This window comes from Trypanosoma melophagium (genome assembly GCF_022059095.1).
Source record: "Trypanosoma melophagium isolate St. Kilda chromosome Unknown ctg6segment0, whole genome shotgun sequence".
Classification (NCBI taxonomy): Eukaryota; Euglenozoa; class Kinetoplastea; order Trypanosomatida; family Trypanosomatidae; genus Trypanosoma; species Trypanosoma melophagium.
In genome coordinates this window covers 454829-473735 of record NW_027125189.1, presented here as the reverse complement: position 1 = coordinate 473735, position 18907 = coordinate 454829, and the positions used below count along the sequence as shown (strand labels likewise).

At 44.2% G+C, this 18907-nt stretch overlaps 10 protein-coding genes across 11 annotated transcripts; all 10 read left to right on the top strand.

The window, feature by feature from the left end:
* Positions 1 to 158: 158 nt before the first annotated feature.
* Positions 159 to 1538, top strand: LSM04_008063 (Ergosterol biosynthesis ERG4/ERG24; the record flags this gene model as incomplete). Its single annotated transcript, XM_067332408.1, has 1 exon — positions 159 to 1538. One exon carries the CDS (start codon positions 159 to 161, stop codon positions 1536 to 1538), a length of 1380 nt encoding a protein of 459 aa, XP_067187051.1.
* A 649-nt stretch (positions 1539 to 2187) lies between these two features.
* On the top strand, positions 2188 to 4596 carry LSM04_003583 (uncharacterized protein; the record flags this gene model as incomplete). The annotated part of the gene is made up of 1 exon (XM_067332406.1): positions 2188 to 4596. The coding sequence occupies one exon, from the start codon at positions 2188 to 2190 to the stop codon at positions 4594 to 4596; it is 2409 nt and encodes an 802-aa protein (XP_067186848.1).
* A 389-nt stretch (positions 4597 to 4985) lies between these two features.
* On the top strand, positions 4986 to 5539 carry LSM04_008616 (the record flags this gene model as incomplete). Of its 2 annotated transcripts, XM_067332404.1 has the most annotated exons (2): positions 4986 to 5155; positions 5209 to 5539. In XM_067332404.1, 2 exons carry the CDS (start codon positions 4986 to 4988, stop codon positions 5537 to 5539), a joined length of 501 nt encoding a protein of 166 aa, XP_067187079.1. The 2 variants fall into 2 exon arrangements, with proteins under 2 accessions (XP_067187079.1, XP_067187080.1); XM_067332405.1 differs by lacking the exon at positions 4986 to 5155 and having other exon boundaries at positions 5330 to 5539.
* Positions 5540 to 5542: 3 nt separating this feature from the next.
* Positions 5543 to 6121, top strand: LSM04_004373 (Actin family; the record flags this gene model as incomplete). Its single annotated transcript, XM_067332403.1, has 1 exon — positions 5543 to 6121. One exon carries the CDS (start codon positions 5543 to 5545, stop codon positions 6119 to 6121), a length of 579 nt encoding a protein of 192 aa, XP_067186886.1.
* Positions 6122 to 6429: 308 nt separating this feature from the next.
* LSM04_006210 (uncharacterized protein) lies at positions 6430 to 7392 on the top strand (the record flags this gene model as incomplete). The annotated part of the gene is made up of 1 exon (XM_067332402.1): positions 6430 to 7392. One exon carries the CDS (start codon positions 6430 to 6432, stop codon positions 7390 to 7392), a length of 963 nt encoding a protein of 320 aa, XP_067186970.1.
* Positions 7393 to 8020: 628 nt separating this feature from the next.
* Positions 8021 to 9493, top strand: LSM04_003184 (Phosphatidic acid phosphatase type 2/haloperoxidase; the record flags this gene model as incomplete). The annotated part of the gene is made up of 1 exon (XM_067332401.1): positions 8021 to 9493. The coding sequence occupies one exon, from the start codon at positions 8021 to 8023 to the stop codon at positions 9491 to 9493; it is 1473 nt and encodes a 490-aa protein (XP_067186831.1).
* A 772-nt stretch (positions 9494 to 10265) lies between these two features.
* LSM04_004475 (uncharacterized protein) lies at positions 10266 to 11123 on the top strand (the record flags this gene model as incomplete). The annotated part of the gene is made up of 1 exon (XM_067332400.1): positions 10266 to 11123. One exon carries the CDS (start codon positions 10266 to 10268, stop codon positions 11121 to 11123), a length of 858 nt encoding a protein of 285 aa, XP_067186893.1.
* Positions 11124 to 11449: 326 nt separating this feature from the next.
* On the top strand, positions 11450 to 15382 carry LSM04_009613 (uncharacterized protein; the record flags this gene model as incomplete). The annotated part of the gene is made up of 1 exon (XM_067332399.1): positions 11450 to 15382. One exon carries the CDS (start codon positions 11450 to 11452, stop codon positions 15380 to 15382), a length of 3933 nt encoding a protein of 1310 aa, XP_067187120.1.
* Positions 15383 to 15598: 216 nt separating this feature from the next.
* Positions 15599 to 16240, top strand: LSM04_009244 (CS domain; the record flags this gene model as incomplete). The annotated part of the gene is made up of 1 exon (XM_067332398.1): positions 15599 to 16240. One exon carries the CDS (start codon positions 15599 to 15601, stop codon positions 16238 to 16240), a length of 642 nt encoding a protein of 213 aa, XP_067187102.1.
* A 530-nt stretch (positions 16241 to 16770) lies between these two features.
* On the top strand, positions 16771 to 18621 carry LSM04_007724 (Formyl transferase; the record flags this gene model as incomplete). The annotated part of the gene is made up of 1 exon (XM_067332397.1): positions 16771 to 18621. The coding sequence occupies one exon, from the start codon at positions 16771 to 16773 to the stop codon at positions 18619 to 18621; it is 1851 nt and encodes a 616-aa protein (XP_067187032.1).
* Positions 18622 to 18907: the final 286 nt, after the last annotated feature.

The window sequence follows — 18907 nt, the reverse complement described above, 5'->3', positions numbered from 1 at the left end:
GAGGGAGAGCGAGAGAAAAAAAAAAAGGGGGGGTACAAAGAAGAAACAGGCATCACGCAGAAACACACACACACACAAAAGAGAAAAGAACATATAAACCAGAAGAAAAGTAAAGAAAAGAAAACGAAAGAAAATACAAATAAATATACTATCAACGAATGCCGAGAAAAACACGAAGTCGCACTCCTGCACGCTCAAAGTCGGCGCGCCGGGGTGCCTCCCGTCGACGTAGCGAAACTCCAACACCGAGAAGGCAGCAAATAAAACCGCTTAATCCTCCAACAGAGGAGTATGAGTGGGGTGGACCTGTTGGGGCATTTGGGATGGTGTTTTTACTTCCAGCAATTGTACTTGTATTGAATACATTATGTTCAGAAAAGACGTGTTCTGTTACAGTAGTTTATGAACTTCCTCTCCTTTTGTCTGAAACGATCAAAGCGTCTGTACCTCAACTTCCTATGGCGCTTGGGATTGAACTAGCATGGTTATTTTTACATGCGCTCTTGTACCTTTCACCCATTGGAAAACGGGTTGAGGGGATGAAATTACGAAATGGAGAAACTCTTGTGTATAATATCAATGCTGTACATGTATTCGTTCTTTCACATGCCGTTATAGGCGCTCTTCACTATCGTGGCATTATTCGCTTGGCAATGATAGCAGATATGTTTGTTCCACTCATGATTGCCTCCATTATAATTTCTTTTGTAATGAGTATTATACTATACGCGGCGTCCTTCCGTTCCACCTCGGTGCTTCTTTCTGCTGGTGGAAACACTGGAAATCCCGTATATGATTTCTGGATTGGTCGTGAACTTAACCCACGGACGTGTTCACTTGATTGGAAGTTTATGTGTGAATTACGCCCTGGTCTTATTGGATGGAGTTTGCTAAATTGGGCCTTTGTAGCCAAATCCATTGAAACCGGTACATTCACCCCAAGTATTCTCATTATTGCACTATTGGAGTCATTCTACGTCTTTGATGGACTCTTGTTAGAGGCGGGGAACCTAACCATGATGGATATTGTGCATGATGGATTTGGGTTTATGCTCTGCTTTGGCGATCTCGGCTGGGTTCCCTTTACATACGCAATAAAGACCAAATTCCTCGCCTATCATCCTCTCCATCTGAGTCCCATCTATGTGGGTTCATGCTGTCTCCTCGCGCTTGTTGGCTATATCATCTTTCGTGGTTCCAACAGTCAAAAGAACAAATTTCGCCTAAACCCGCGGGATGCGGCGGTGGCGCATCTCAAAGTCCTGCGCACATCCCGCGGCAAGTCGCTGCTCATCTCTGGTTACTGGGGCGTTTGCCGGCATCCAAATTACGTGGGTGATTGGCTCATGACAGTTGCGTGGTCGGCCCTCACTGGGACAACAGCACTGTTGCCGTACTTTCATCCGATCTATTTTGCGGCTCTGCTTATGCACCGACAACTGCGGGATGAACGGCAGATGGTGGAGAAGTATGGAGAGGCAGATTGGAAGAGATTCTGCGATATCGTACGGTATCGTTTGATTCCTTTTGTGTACTAGGGGTTTGATAGAAAAGAGGAAAAAAAAACTGTACAAAGACAAAATAAATGTGTAGATAATTGGTTTCTGTATGCGTGTATCTGGGTGAGAAGGGAATGTATTTGGGGAAATAGAAGATGTAAAAGTCCTTTTTGATGAAACTCGGTTTTTAAAGTAGAAAAGGAAGGAGAGAACGACTGAGTAAGGAGAGAAAGGCAGTAGCTGTACACCATAAAGAGTTTTTTTTTCTTTTTAGGGGGGAAACAAAAGCACAAGGGAAATCGTTTGAAAGAACTGGGTTGGGACCATCTGTATGAATGTAGAAAGTAAAACAGGTCCATCTTTTTTTCCATCTTGATCTTTCGCGTGTTGTACTGTACTAATGGCACCATGTCTAAATATATACTGGTGCAATGGAGGTGGTGTTTTTTTTTTTTTTTTACTGTACTCTCTTTTTGAAGAAGCAGCTAGGAAAAAGGAAAAGAATAGCCCTACCAAATGGGAATAAAGAAAGAGATTCTTGTCACTTTTTAATGATATAAAATTTCGAATTTTTTTTTCTTTTTCTTTCCTATTTCTGCTGTACTCTGTATGATATGGTCTCATCTCACCGCTTCTATTGAGGAGGAGGAGGAGGAGGCGAAGGAAGAGAAAACGGAAACATAAAAGAATGAAATGGATTCGCCTTGAGGCGACAAGTGGGTTGCGCATTATGGCGCCCTCTTTTAGTCCGCCCCCACGCATGGAAGGAATTGACAAATTATTTGACCATCCGATTCATGCACGAACGTTTCACTGTTTTCGTGACTCTGTAATAAAATTGGATAGTAATAATAACAAGAATAAAAATAATAGTGGTTTTCGTTGTACGGAGGAGATGCTGGTGTTATTGCAACGTCAACCCCTTGGGGGTAAACTGGGTGAAGTAACGATTGCGGTTGGGGGAACAGAAGTATCACAGGCGGAGTTGGATGTTCTTCTCGAATGTGCGTTTGAGGCGGTTATGCGTACTAACAATAATGGTGTTCGTATGATATTTGATATGCTGTGTACATCCTCATCGCCATATCTCTCTTCCCTGCATTCTTCTACTACTACTACTACTACTACTACTACTACTACTACTACTACTAGTACTACTTGTATGATACCATCATTTGTACCAGACGAGGTCGTTGAGTATGATGGATTACCAACAGGGAGAAATAGAAACGGTGAAGAGCGGCGTGTGGGTGAATGGCGTGAAAAATATGGAATAACATTCAAACGTAACAAGAAATCTTTAGAAGCACGCCGTGCAGCCTTTTCACAACGTAAGGCAGTGCTGTATTTTGTCGCTCAAGATGTTGTACCTGTTAGTTTGTTGCATTGTAGGGTGTCACATGGAACAAAGTCGTATGGATGTACCTCAAGTGTTGCAGATGCTGTACATTCAAGTCCAAAAGATATTCAATTACTCGCGGTATCTGCGACGTGTGCGTGTAAGTGTTTATTGGATGTAGTGAACCACACCCTTACTACAGCCTTTAGTACAGATGAGGATAGTCATAAGCAGCTGCGACAGATTTGGAGTCCGGGGAGTGATAAACCACCATTTATTTCTGCATTTTCTACAAGTGGCATTCTTTTTGCTTCACCGTCTTTTTTTCGTCTCACAGATCACCGTGATCGTTTATTTATATCGGGTTTAGCAATAGATCAATTGTGTCGCTGGTCTGTAGAGGAAAGACAAGGACCTCGTGTGAAAACTTCCCTAGTGCATATTCATGATGTGTTGCTAAAATGTAAGAGGAGTGGTGTACTATTAAACATACTTTTTATCTCTATTGGAGGTGCTGTGTCGTGTGTGTTTGGTTTCTTTTCCTCTGGTGATGTGAACGAAGGGGTATTATGGGGTGCGGCAACACTGCGACAGTTTGTAGAGAAACATCTTATCACCCCAAGAACTACTGTAATGCTTGGTGTAAGAGAAAGCGATAAGAGTGATTCTGATGATACAGATATGGATGAGGAATTGCATGAAAGTGTAATTTCTTTCACGCCACATTTGTTACTTTGTATGACTTCACTACACCCAACACCGTGGTTTTATCGAATTCTATATGAAATGCGAAAAGTGGAACAGGAAGCCACGCGAGATAACTTATTTGGAATGCATGAAGAACCCGATACGAGTCTTACAATGCCTCCCAAACCACGTGAACGTTGTCATTACTTTTCACTCTTTTCTAATTGTGGAAAAAAAAATTCTTCTTCTGTCGCACCTCGTCCATTTGTGTGGTACACAGACACCGTGGATCTTCCATTAGATCTCGCCTGGTGTGTGGCGGCAAGTCATATTGTAAAGGCAGAGGCCAGTATATGCACAGAAGGGCGTGAATTGGGACACTATGCACTCTTTTCAATGATATCGCCTGCCGCTGCGGATTCCACTTTGGTTGTTGCTCCAACTGTGGGGGGAAATGAGGGAGGAGACGGGCGACGTTATGCGGCGAGTTGGTTTCAACACTGCTGGCGCAATACATGCTTCACAGATGGAAATGGAAAAGGTGAGAATGACGATCACGGCCGTTACTACAATAGTGGAAATAACAATATTCCAGAGCCTGATCCCACGAGACTTCTTCAAGGACTTTGCTCTGTTGGGGGTGGTCCTCGTATCTCATTACATTATGAGATGAGAGAAAAAGGTGGTCATCTCTTTCATCGAAAGAACAAATATGAAGCTCATACCGATGATGATACACCGGCTTTTACTTCTCAGGTCACTGTTTTTCCCTTTTCTATTTTAATTGACGAAAATGAGGCGGAGAGTTTTATTGTCTCAGATGCCGTAAAGGGGTCAAAGACTATGACTGCTTTTTACGCCCTGAGTTTGCAAAAAATGAAAGGTGCTACACATGACGCAGTAGTTCAAGAAATGCTCTTAATGGAGGGTGAGGAAATTGAGCATGAGGGAGATGTTACGACGATGTTACAGAAACGACACGGATCGTTATCTAGTGGTGATGCTTTTGCTGCCTGTCATGAAGCAACACGTCATGTGTTGGAGGATGTTTGGCGCTATCCTTATTCTTAGAAAAGAACTAATCTCATAGAGGGAATAGACTGAAAAGTATGCGTGAGTGATTGCGGAGTAAGTAACTGAAACGGAAGAAAAGAAACAAGAGGAATTTCAAGATAGAATCAGTTAGTGAAATAAGTGAATATATATTTATATATGATGCATTAGAGAGTAGCTCTTTTTATTTTTGTTCTCTTTACGGAGGTAAGGATAACTTTCAATAATATAATATTCTCCTCTCAACCTATATCTTTTATTTAAATGTATGTAAAAAATAAAATAAAAATCCACCAATGAAGAGTATCATAGAAGAAGGAGACCACCACACTTCAGAAAAAAACAAAAAACAAAAAGCAGACTAGTGAAAAATCTACCCCACGTATCTCTTTCAATCTCTTCCAAAAATGGATTCCGCACTGTGGGATGAGGAGCCTGCGGTGATTCTCGATAATGGCAGCGGCAATATTAAGCGTGGCTTCGCCGGTGAAGAAATCCCCCGCTGTGCCTTCCCCAACATCACCGCCACCGCCAAACACCGTCAATCCCCCACATCGGTGTATGTTGGCGATGATGCGTTATCCCAAACAGGCTGCGCTATGCACATCCAATGACGTACGGTATTGTGAGTGACTGGGATGCGATGGCGCGGGTGTGGACACACGCCCACGACTCTCTGCGGGTAAACCCCGGCGCCCAGGCCGTCCTCATCACGGAGGCCCCACATAATCCCGCACCGCACCGGGAGCAAATGGCTGCGGTCTTCTTTGAGAACTTCGCCGTTCCCGCCCTGCAGGTGCAAATTCAGGCAGTCATCGCCCTCTACGCGGCCGGACGCACCGATGGACGCGTACTTGACAGTGGCGATGGTGTCACGCACGTTGTGCCGATTGTTGAGGGACACGCCGTAACGCCCGCCGTGCGACGTCTCGAACTCGCCGGACGTGATGTGACGGAGTGAATGATGGAATTACTTAGCGATGAACTGCAGTGGCCATTCACAACATCCGCAGACCACGAGGTGGCAAGAATGGTGAAGGAACGGCTGTGTTATGTCTCGCAGTCATTTGATGAGGAACTGGAGGCGGCAGAGGCGGGGGAATCTTTTACACTGCCAGATGGGCAAACGATTCCTAATAAGCTATCACGTTTTTGTTATCCGGAGATCCTCTTTGGTTCGGCTATAGCGGAGAAAATGTATGAGAGTATTCAACGCACTATTGTAGACTGTGTGGAGTCCTGCCCGATTGATCTGCGACGTCGACTCCTTAATAATGTTGTTCTCTCCGGTGGTGATACCATGTTTGAGGGGGCGCAGCAGAGTCTTGAACACGAGCTGAAAGCGCTGGTGAATAAACGTGCAGCAGAGGATGTGCATTTTGTTGCCGCGAATGAGCGTAAGTTTAGCGTTTGGATAAGTGCTGCTGTTCTTGGTAGCTTAACCTCATTCTCTTCAGCGTGGATAACTAAGCAAGAGTATGAAGAACATGGACCCTCTATATTACACAAACGATCAGATTCCCTTGCATTTGTGTCTAAATGATCAAAAGTACTGAAGTAAAAATGCATCTATTTATTTATCTATTTATCGAAGCTATTACCACTCTTTTTTTTCTTTTTCTTTTCGCTTTTTGGTGTCAAGCCCCTAATAGTTGTGGAAAGAATATTTATTTTAATCATATAAAATGTTTTGTTTTTCCATTGTTGTTGTTGTTGTTGTTGTTTTTATTTACTTTATGTATCCTCTCATGTTTCATTTTATTTTGTTTTTTCTACTGCTAGTATTACCTTCCTCTTTTTTTTCTCTTCTTACTTTTATTGTTTATTGGTGTTTTGTGGGAGATACACTGCATGCAGAGTCCCTCTGTTGCCCCATCAGGGGATTCCGCTGAGAACATCTACAGTCTTCTCTGTGCGGTTCAAACACAAGCGAACGCAGACGCGGAGGAAATGAAATCTCTCCGTCTCTGCATTGCCAACGCCGAAGAGGATGTGGTGAAGACACGTGAGGAGATCCGCCAATTATCTCAGCAGCATGAAAAGGCAAAGGAAGAGATGTCCATAAGGCGTCTCGCACTGGAGGAACAGAAAATACGTCACGCAGGAGTTATGGAAGTACTGCAAAACACCAGAAAAGAACTCACACAAGTCGCGGATACCGTTATGAATTGTGATCTGCCAATACACACAGTGGCCCCACAGGCATCATTGGAGCCGTTAGCACCAGTGAAACTCCGAGACGCCGTGCAGAGTTTGAGGCAGAAGATTGAAATGGCCTCACAAAAACAACAACAAGAAAAACGACATATACAGATGCGGCAAGATGCTTCTATAGTGGCGCATGAGCGGAGTTCACCCATTGAAAGCTATGGTGATAATAATACTAATAATAGTGATGATGATGATGATGATAATAATGATAACAGCAACGGCGCCGCCCGCTCCTTTACTGTACGTTTCCGCCGAGAAGAGACATCCGCAGCAGGAGATGAGATAATGCGATCATCCATAAACGGATCCGATGATGATCGGAAATTTTTCCCCTCAAAACAACGAAGAAGAAAAACTATCACCTTCAATGATAGCCGTTTAGAGGTGCGATCGGATGTTTCTCGTGTAACTGCAGTTAATAATAACGTTGCTACATCCGAGAAAGACAGTAGTGCTCCTGCTGCTGCTCTTGCTGCTGTTTCTATTCCAACTTCCAGTGCTACTTTTGCTGCACCCAACCCTTCCGCGTGTCACACTCTATTCAACGGTCTGCGTGCACCTCGAAAGACGTTGTGGCGAACAGATGCATTACCAGAAAAGTAACTGTTATTTTTTCTTAATTTATTCTTTATTGTGGGTATGTTTTCTCTCTCTCTCTCTTTCCCTATTGGTGTCCGGAAGGTATAAAATAGTTGCATACAACGATGCAGTCTCATCACATCATTGTCGTCGACCATCTGAAAGACGATGCGAGCAATTTTTTTTTTTTCTTGTGACAATTGTCGAAGTGGTTTGGGTTTTTTTGTTTTTTAATCTATTTTTTTCTTCACTTTAATGTTGGACCAGATGTCTTTCCCTTTACTTTTTTTCTCCCTTTTTTGGTCTTTTCAAGGCGAATGAGATTTAGAAACAACTTTTCTGTTTTGCGGCGTCGTTTGCCTTTTCCCATAAGCCCTTTTTATTTCTACTCAATCCATATGGTTGGGATTACAGAAGCATTTCCCTTTTTTTTTATTCCTCTATACATTTACCTCCTTTTCGTACCTGTGATTCTATGCTCACCACTGGTCTTTTTTGTTTATTTCTTTGCTTTTGGTTAGTAGTAATAATAGTATTAGTATTAGTAGTAGTAGTAGTAGTAACCGTGGGGAAAATAGCCGATACACGTTTCCCAGAATATATATTAAAGTAAGTGGATAATAAACCTGTTAATAGACGGGGTGAGAAGAAAATGTCTTCTGCGTTCGATAATGTAGAACCTCATCCTGGTGGAAATTCTTTATATATTCCTCATTCTGTTCTTTTTCCACCAACTGTTACTGGATGTGTTACCGCTACTGCTTCTACTCCTACGTCCAAACAATTTGTACAGGAAAGGATCTCGTTTAGAAGCTGGTATATGTCAAACTACTGTAATGACGATCACGTTTCCATTATATTGCGGGCTCAAAAATGTTTTCCCAAACTACAATGGCTTATTACCCTTTACTTTAAATTTTGGAGCTGTACAGGAGAGATTGAGTTTTATACTGCCTTCATCCCACTTGTGGTGTGGTTAGGTATGCCGTACATTTCTTTTAATGTTTGTGTGTTAATGTGTATCAGTCAATACATAACTGGTGTTATGAAAGACATGGCAGGATGCCCACGTCCTCCCTGTCCACCGGTTCAACTCCGAGGAAGAAGATTCACATCAAAGGAGTATGGTTATCCAAGTACTCATGTATCCCACAGCGTTGTTTTTGCTTACGCAGTTTTTGACCTCTTACTCGCTTGTTTTCCTAATAGCCCCGTTTTATGCTGGATATTTTGTGTAGTATTCGCTATCAATGTTGCTCTTTCAAGGCTATTTCTTGGAATGCACTGGCTTGCCGATTTGGTGGTGGGAGGGGGAGTGGGCGTGATCATTATTACATTCCATCGTGCCTTTTTGGAATCAATTTTGGAATACGTGTATGAATTGAGTGATGCGATGATATGGCATTTCCTATTGGGTTTTCTAATCTTACATATACTTGTGGTATCACACGCCGCACCTGTAGATAAATGTCCGTGTTATTTAGATAGTTTACGCTTTCTCGGTGCCACATTTGGTGCTATCTTTGGATGCTGGTTATTTCACTCACAGTATGGTATGTTAACCGCCCGTTCGAATCCAGAGGATGTCTTGGATGTCCTTTTATCAGTTCGATTTTTAGTACAATATTTATCTTGTTTATTTGTTCTTCTTGTTGTACGGGAAATTGTTTCATTTCTTTCAGTTCGTGTACTGCGTTTCATATTTCTGCAACTCTCCCGCGGGGCTTCACCACACCGTTCTCTTCCCTGGCAACGTGTCTGGTATGTATTTTCACACGCCATGCGCTGTGCCTATGGGATCCAGCGATATCAGTACTCGAATATCGGTTCCCCAATGGATATGGGTCGAAAACGACGACAGCTGAATTTCAATATATCTACGAGTGGTTCCTGTGGATCTGATACTCCGGATGATATGGAATATATTATTAAAACAACTGCAGAACGGCAGAGTCTGGAGGAGGATGCGTTAATGGAAGGTGTCTTGCAGTTGTGGTCCCCACGCACCCATCGACATTGGTGGTTGTGGGAAACACAGAGGTGTGCGTTTTCGTACTTTGTTGTTGGCTTAATGACCACATACTTCTGTCCAGTGATACTACGTGTTTTTTTCGGTGTTGAATAGGGTTCTAGGCAAACATATCTTTTTCTTTTGGTTGTTTGGTTGTTTCTTTGTTTTTGTATTGTTGTGTGATTGTCTGTTGTAGGTTTTGGATGAGTAGAGGAAGACCAAAGGTCTTGGTGTAATGTGGAGTTTTTTTAGTGCTTTTTTTTTTTATTTTAAACTGGAATCCACTAGAATAGAAATCAAAACGAAAAAGAAAAACAAAATGGGGCGAGGGCAACAAAAATAAAAATATACTAAAATGAAAAAGGCAGGGAGAAAAATGCAGCTTTTTTTCCTGTTTTTTTCACTTCATTCTCTTATGGTAACTGCTACATGAAAAACAGGCGAAGTGAAAGTTAAGCCCATTTTGATATAATCTAAGTAAAAAAATAATAATAATAAAAAGTACGATTCTTAGTTGTTACTGTTTTTTGCTTCTTTTTTGTCGGTTCTGGAGCTAGTGGTATATGTATATATATATATATATACATATATTGCACCGATACACTTTTCTCTATCTCTGTATCTCATATACACTTGTTCATTTCTTTCCGTTTTTTCTTATTTATCCTTTTTCTAGCTGCCAGCTCTCCCCAACCAAAGGGGGCACTATCACAGAAGAAACACACATCGTACGTTGGGGGAGGTTGTACAGAGAAACAGAAAAATAAGGAAGTAGCATAAAAAGAGAGAAACTACACATACGCAACGAGAGGAAAAAAAAAGTAAACCGTAAACGAAAATCACCAATCATATATATATATATATATATTCACTGACATAAAAAAGAATGTCATTTCGTGCCACTGTGCCAGCATTGGGTTCCCGTGCGAAGGGATACCAAAATCGTGTGATGGTATACGCCCACCGCCGCCGCCGTGCCCGATATTTACCACCCAAAAACGCCCACGTGCTCTCGCCATTAGCACACAAAACACCAGAAGAGTACGGTAATACATGGGATCCGCGCACTGGTGTGGAGTGGCACAATCGGTTGCGCCGCCGCGGTGCGTACCGTCACTGGCCGTGGGCACGTTGGACTGATGATCCCATTCGCCACCACCGTGAAGCGCCGTACAGCAGAACATTCTCAGCGGCCTCAGATGGCGCAAACGATGGAGTGCCTCTTTGGAACTATTACGCTGAAGTTGGACAGGAGTACGCCACACCGAATCACTTCCCATTGCATTACATGGCACCCTTTATTCATCAGTATACAGGGAAGGTGTGGGGGAAAGGTGATATTGAAACCTATTTAAAGGTGATAGAAGGACGCACAGGATTGCGGACGATTCAGGCAGTTCATGATGCTCTTCCACAGTTGTTGGAATGGGGAGAGACGGAGGTGGGTGTAGTACCCCACGGATTGCTTCAGCATGTGGAGATGCTGGCGAAAGATATTGTCTTGCAAAATAAGAAAAAAACATTTAGGAAAGAGTTACATGAGCGTGGTATTTTGCGAACCGCTGCAATGGAACGCTATTATGCTTTACCGCATCTCCGTTCAGGCCCAGCGATGCCAAACGCACTTGAGCAAGCTTCTGGAGAATTTCCATGGGGGAAATACACATACATGCTTGAGGGTACGAAAATTCATCCGTTGCAGCGACCAGATGGATTGTACAAGGAGAATATGTACCCTGCCTAAAGGAAAAGGTAAATGCATTCAAGTTTTGTTTTTATTCACAATTTACAACAACCCAAAGATAGTGATGAAGGGAGGGAAGGAGAAAAAGAATTGGGGGTTTCTCTCCATATATATAGTAACGTGAGAAGCTGCTCATTTTCTCTTTTTTTTGTTTTGGTTAATCCCATCTCGCTAATGCTTTTTTTCTTTTTTTTTTCCCTTGTAATGTTTTCCACTTGAAAAAGGTTCGTACATACTTTTTTTATAATTCTTGTATTGAGGTATTCATACTTTTTGCAGAATTTTTACTTTGCTTTCACTACTGCATACTCGATAAGTGATTCACCATGTGGGGCTTTTTCAACGAGGTGAAAGAAGCAGTACGCCAGACAATAGCACCAAAGGGTGCGGAAGTGAATAACTCACAGCAAGCTGGTCCACAGACTGCACCAATACCTGGTATTACAGATATTACTGACCGTCTGGGTACTTTTTTGAGTACAATCAATACAGCAGCTTCAACACTCATAAAGAGTACTCTGGGGGACTCTGATGAAGATGTTAATAACGATCCCCCACCTCTACTTTTACGTCTCACAGATGACCAGCGGGCTGCGCTTCAACCGGATGAGCTATTCCGCGGACTCTCAGAGGCTGTGAGCATCATTAACACAAGATCGGATATGGCACTCAAGGAGGCCCGTTTTCTTCTAAGTCTAAGCTTGGAAGAACAGATTGCGCACACCAACGACTTCCTTAATTGCTACAACTGGTGGGAACAACTCGTTAATAGACGTCTTGCAAAGTGCCAAGTCATTTTAACAGAGTACAGCCGTCTCCCTGGAAGTGCAGGTGAAGCTACTATGCAGCAACTCAATCAACGAATTCAAGATATCCGATCTAAATGTACACAAGATATGGCACTTATTGCTGCCAAAGGCCGATTATTACGTGATGAACGATATGACATTCTAAACGACACTAATGAGTGGTATGCTACCGATTCAGAGAATGCAACCAAAATGACTCAATTTGAAAGAAAAACCCAAGACAAACACACACGCGATATTGCACACTTCAACAAAGACGAAATCACATTAATTCCAGGTAGTAGGGCAGATATAAATAGTCCAGCTCAAGGAGAACAAAAACCAGCAGCACAGAAGTTCGAAGAAAAAAGTAGACTGGCTGAGGAACAGGAAGCACGTAGACTGGCTGAGGAACAGGAAGCACGTAGACTGGCTGAGGAGGAAGAAGCACGTAGACTGGCTGAGGAACAGGAAGCACGTAGACTGGCTGAGGAACAGGAAGCACGTAGACTGGCTGAGGAGGAAGAAGCACGTAGACTGGCTGAGGAGGAAGAAGCACGTAGACTGGCTGAGGAACAGGAAGCACGTAGACTGGCTGAGGAACAGGAAGCACGTAGACTGGCTGAGGAGGAAGAAGCACGTAGACTGGCTGAGGAACAGGAAGCACGTAGACTGGCTGAGGAGGAAGAAGCACGTAGACTGGCTGAGGAGGAAGAAGCACGTAGACTGGCTGAGGAACAGGAAGCACGTAGACTGGCTGAGGAACAGGAAGCACGTAGACTGGCTGAGGAGGAAGAAGCACGTAGACTGGCTGAGGAACAGGAAGCACGTAGACTGGCTGAGGAGGAAGAAGCACGTAGACTGGCTGAGGAACAGGAAGCACGTAGACTGGCTGAGGAACAGGAAGCACGTAGACTGGCTGAGGAACAGGAAGCACGTAGACTGGCTGAGGAACAGGAAGCACGTAGACTGGCTGAGGAGGAAGAAGCACGTAGACTGGCTGAGGAACAGGAAGCACGTAGGCTGGCTGAGGAGGAAGAAGCACGTAGGCTGGCTGAGGAACAGGAAGCACGTAGACTGGCTGAGGAACAGGAAGCACGTAGACTGGCTGAGGAACAGGAAGCACGTAGACTGGCTGAGGAACAGGAAGCACGTAGGCTGGCTGAGGAGGAAGAAGCACGTAGGCTGGCTGAGGAACAAGAAGCACGTAGACTGGCTGAGGAACAGGAAGCACGTAGACTGGCTGAGGAGGAAGAAGCACGTAGACTGGCTGAGGAGGAAGAAGCACGTAGACTGGCTGAGGAGGAAGAAGCACGTAGACTGGCTGAGGAGGAAGAAGCACGTAGGCTGGCTGAGGAACAGGAAGCACGTAGACTGGCTGAGGAACAGGAAGCACGTAGACTGGCTGAGGAGGAAGAAGCACGTAGACTGGCTGAGGAGGAAGAAGCACGTAGACTGGCTGAGGAACAGGAAGCACGTAGACTGGCTGAGGAACAGGAAGCACGTAGACTGGCTGAGGAGGAAGAAGCACGTAGACTGGCTGAGGAGGAAGAAGCACGTAGGCTGGCTGAGGAACAGGAAGCACGTAGACTGGCTGAGGAACAGGAAGCACGTAGACTGGCTGAGGAGGAAGAAGCACGTAGACTGGCTGAGGAGGAAGAAGCACGTAGACTGGCTGAGGAACAGGAAGCACGTAGACTGGCTGAGGAACAGGAAGCACGTAGACTGGCTGAGGAGGAAGAAGCACGTAGACTGGCTGAGGAACAAGAAGCACGTAGACTGGCTGAGGAGGAAGAAGCACGTAGACTGGCTGAGGAGGAAGAAGCACGTAGACTGGCTGAGGAGGAAGAAGCACGTAGACTGGCTGAGGAACAAGAAGCACGTAGACTGGCTGAGGAACAGGAAGCACGTAGGCTGGCTGAGGAACAGGAAGCACGTAGACTGGCTGAGGAACAGGAAGCACGTAGACTGGCTGAGGAGGAAGAAGCACGTAGACTGGCTGAGGAACAGGAAACACGTAGACTGGCTGAGGAGGAAGAAGCACGTAGGCTGGCTGAGGAGGAAGAAGCACGTAGACTGGCTGAGGAACAGGAAACACGTAGACTGGCTGAGGAACAAAAAGCACGTAGACTGGCTGAGGAACAGGAAGCACGTAGACTGGCTGAGGAACAGGAAGCACGTAGACTGGCTGAGGAACAGGAAGCACGTAGGCTGGCTGAGGAACAGGAAGCACGTAGGCTGGCTGAGGAGGAAGAAGCACGTAGACTGGCTGAGGAACAGGAAGCACGTAGACTGGCTGAGGAACAGGAAGCACGTAGGCTGGCTGAGGAACAGGAAGCACGTAGGCTGGCTGAGGAACAGGAAGCACGTAGACTGGCTGAGGAACAGGAAGCACGTAGACTGGCTGAGGAGGAAGAAGCACGTAGGCTGGCTGAGGAGGAAGAAGCACGTAGACTGGCTGAGGAACAGGAAACACGTAGACTGGCTGAGGAACAAAAAGCACGTAGACTGGCTGAGGAACAGGAAGCACGTAGACTGGCTGAGGAACAGGAAGCACGTAGACTGGCTGAGGAACAGGAAGCACGTAGGCTGGCTGAGGAGGAAGAAGCACGTAGACTGGCTGAGGAGGAAGAAGCACGTAGACTGGCTGAGGAACAGGAAGCACGTAGACTGGCTGAGGAGGAAGAAGCACGTAGGCTGGCTGAGGAACAGGAAGCACGTAGACTGGCTGAGGAACAGGAAGCACGTAGACTGGCTGAGGAGGAAGAAGCACGTAGACTGGCTGAGGAACAAGAAGCACGTAGGCTGGCTGAGGAACAGGAAGCACGTAGACTGGCTGAGGAACAGGAAGCACGTAGGCTGGCTGAGGAGGAAGAAGCACGTAGACTGGCTGAGGAACAGGAAGCACGTAGACTGGCTGAGGAACAGGAAGCACGTAGACTGGCTGAGGAACAAGAAGCACGTAGACTGGCTGAGGAACAAGAAGCACGTAGACTGGCTGAGGAGGAAGAAGCACGTAGGCTGGCTGAGGAGGAAGAAGCACGTAGACTGGCTGAGGAACAAGAAGCACGTAGACTGGCTGATAAAAAAGATTTCTTGAGAGGAGTAAGTAGGGAAGGTGTTTCTCATTCTTTGTCGCAAGGGGGTCTATCTCTTTCGTCCAATTTGTTGCGTCCCCTTGAGCATGATGAAAGTATGTCGAGGGTTAAGATTTCACGTGATCAGCAGGATGATTTTCTTATTCTAGCTCGTGATTTTCTTCTGTCCAAGAATGTCGTAGAAGAAGCTGCGAATAATGTAGCCACTCACGTAAGTGATGATGTTGCTAACGAAGATGATGGATGGGGTGATGACTTTGATGAAGAGGAAGTTAATTTTTCAAAATCCGTTTCTCCTGCTAAAGGTGATGCTGTACCTTCCGGAAGGGTTGTGTTGGAGGAAGATGATGATGATAATTGGAGTGATTGGTGAGAACCGCTGATTGTTTTGGGGTTTCTTCGTTGGTTGTCGTTAATTTTGAAAGTTACACTGTCTCTATGTATATGTGTATATATGCAGGGTTTCCTTTTTTTTTGTGTGTAGCTGTTACTGGCTGTAGTATAATTGTTTTTTTCTTTTTTATTCTACACTTAGCATTGCTTTGCTTGCTTTCTACTACACAAAAGTAAATACATTCCTCTTGAAGAAATGTCTGCTGCGGAGGTGGTATCCCATACGGACGCACAGCAGCAGGAAGAGCATGTGCAGCAAGAAGGAGGAAAGCCAGAAGCGAGTTCCGAGGCAGGGAAGAAGAAGAAGAATGCCAATTTATATTACTACTGGCACGGACATGAGAAGGATCGGGCAAAAGTGGGCGATGTTGCGCCAATGCCAAAACCGGTGTTGGTGAATAAAACAGATGAGTGTTCCCCTTCTGCAGCTGTGATGACTTACCCTATAACCAAGTACAGTTGGGGTGACGGAGAGAAGGCTGTTACCGTGTATGTGGATACAAAGTTGGATGGAAAAGAGACCATGGCACCCGATACGCTGCAGGTGGTGTTTAATAAGCGAAAATTAACTCTGGAGTACACGGCAAATGTGGAAAAGTCTGCAACTGATGTGGTACAACGGAAAAAACAACTTCTTCTCCGTCTCTCCAAAGCCATTAAAGTGAATGAAAGCAGTTACAAATTAAAGGATGCTACTGGGCAGATTGTTCTGCGACTTGTGAAGGAAGAGCCCATATCGTGGTGGGAGCTGGTGGACAAAGATGCTAAATCGAGTAATGAGGACTCAGACGACGAAGGTGCCCCATCCCCTACAGCACGGGAGGATGAACTGGAGTGAATCACTAAATCACAACAAAAATGGAAAAAAAAGGTGTTTTCAGATAATTCGTTTCTGTATTGCCTTATTTATATTTCTACGACGGGTACAAAAAGGAGTCTAAAGTTGTGTGTGAATTGAAATTTATGTTCTACGGATTCTGATATTTATATTATTTACTATTTTATGTTAAATTATTATTGCAGTTATATGAGTACAAACTGCATTTTTACCATCCTTACAATTTTTTAAATAATAGCAGCTCTGCATTGCTTTACCCCCAGCTGAACTGCTTATCTATTCCTCCTCCTCCTCCTCCTCCTCCTTGTTTTTTGACAACTCAAGTATACAGTACAATAAAAAAAAACCTTTTTCTTTTCTTTCTTTTTGTCTGTTTCACCTTTCTGTAGGCGCCTTTCAGGAGGTGATAGTTAAGGAAGCAAGGATTCTCTTCTTTGAAGTTCCTCTTGTAATTCCATCTTCACATAAAGAGCACCAAAATATATTCCTCGTGACGCTGCCTTTGTGTATCTTGCTTTCTCATATTCCCCATGCAGTATCGTATATTGGGTAACAGTAGTGATGTAGTATTGCGCCGTATCACAATGATGAAACGTGTGTTTATATTACAATATATCACCTGCTACTCTCGTCACTGTTGTAGTAGTCCTGAACTCATCGGCATATGCAGAACCAACAGTAATAAAAGTGGTAAGTCAAACGAGAAGGAGAGTGGTGTAATCAATAAAGTCCCTTCCATTATCTTTTTTGGTGGGGATGTAGTCTCGCTGGTGGCTCTCAAGGCTTTACATGAGCGACTTCAAGCTATTTTATCGTTATCATCAAGAACCGCAGCAAAAACAACAACGACAAAAAAAACGTCCTCTTGCTCCTCAGGATCATCATACAAGGTATATAATGCTGAGAAGAAGCAACCACTTGTTGTAGTCTGTCCTTTTTTGCCGGCTACTCCTGATGCTATTTCCCAACGACACAACCGCCAGTATCCGGTGGCTCGTTACTGCGTAGAACATAATATTCCACTTGTGCCTGTTGATCATCCAACCTCATTAGCACGTAGTGGTACAATGCGGTATCTTCTTCATCCATGGCATAGCGCCGTACAGAAGGGCAACCGCGATAGTCCCATCCTTGAGGTTGGAGAAGATGATAAATACATTGCAGGGCAACCATTAGAGGCGTTTGATGTCGCTGTTGTAGTATCGTTTCGTTATTTCCTCCCTAAAGTACTGCTAGAACGTCTGCCTCGCACCATTAACGTTCATCCATCTCTCTTACCGCGATACCGTGGAGCGAGTCCCATCTTTGCTCCACTGCTCCGTGGTGACACAGAAGGTGGTGTGAGTGTGATTAAATTACCACCAGATCAGCGATTAATGGATTCAGGAGATGTACTATGGCAACAGTCTGTTCCCATACCGCGTGATATGAGTATTCGTGAGTACTTTCCTATTGTAACAAAACTGGGAGCCACAGGTCTTTGTGAATGTTTGTTCGGAAGTCCACCTACGCTGAATTTTGACGCGAAATTGGAAGAAGAAACCACTGAATTAATAAAGGATGTGTCAACCAGTACTATATGTGAATGGCCTCATTGTTTTGATGCTAAATGGAACGCTGCATGGCCTCAAAATTACAATATTCATTATAAAGAAGATCCCTATCATGCACCACTATTATCTAAAGATAGAGCCATGATCAAATGGCATACTATGACAGCAGATGAGGCTTACGGGACATGGCGGGCGTTTGTGGGAGGTGAATATTTTAGTCCAAGCGTTAATGCGATACTTGATAAGGGTGCGACACCTGTGAGAGAGCAACTATTGAAACGATTATTGATTCGTGCAGCTCGAGAAATTAAAAAGAAAATCTGTCATCATCGACAGCAAGATAAGTTGTCATTACAAGAAAAAAACAAGGAAAAAGATACTGTGATGACTTCACCATCAATAAATGGTGAAGTTGATGGCAGTGGGACAGTGGAAGAAATGATGCCCGCATTGGAGGATCACAGTCACCTCCACCGGCATCTTCTTATCAACTGTGCCTTCACAGATGCTGTGCATCCAAAGGATATCCCCAGCGCTGTTGTGCGGGAGTTGGAATTAATGGATGCTGAAGGAAGTAATGTTGCTACAACTTCTCTTTCTACGAAAAAGATAAATAAAGATCATTATCACAGCGTAAAAAGTCAGATTAAACCTGGTAGCGCCTACTTTCCGCTGGCAGTTGAAGACATGTGTGCGGTGAAATGCAGTGAGGGTTGGTTTGTGTGGCAGACAGTGTCCCTGAAAGGGTCTTCAGAACGCTCCGCTGCCTTGCTCCGTAAGGGAATGGCAATGAAAACTGGAGTTTTGTACACTGATCTATTCGTATAGAATAACAAAGAAGAAGAAAAAAAAGCAAATAATGAAATTTACTACTTTTTTTCAGAAGTACTGACACCACCTTCTTTTTCTTTCTTTGGTATTCTTTTTTTTTTGATGCTTATGGTGTACTACTGCCTTTTTATTGGCCTACTCGCGCGGAATCGGTTACATAAGCTTAAGGGTAAGCACTGTTTTCTCTTTGACGGAATGAAAAACTAAACTGCACATGTTTGTATATATATATATATATATATATATATTTATTTATTTCTGTGTCATTTTTTTTTCTTTTGCG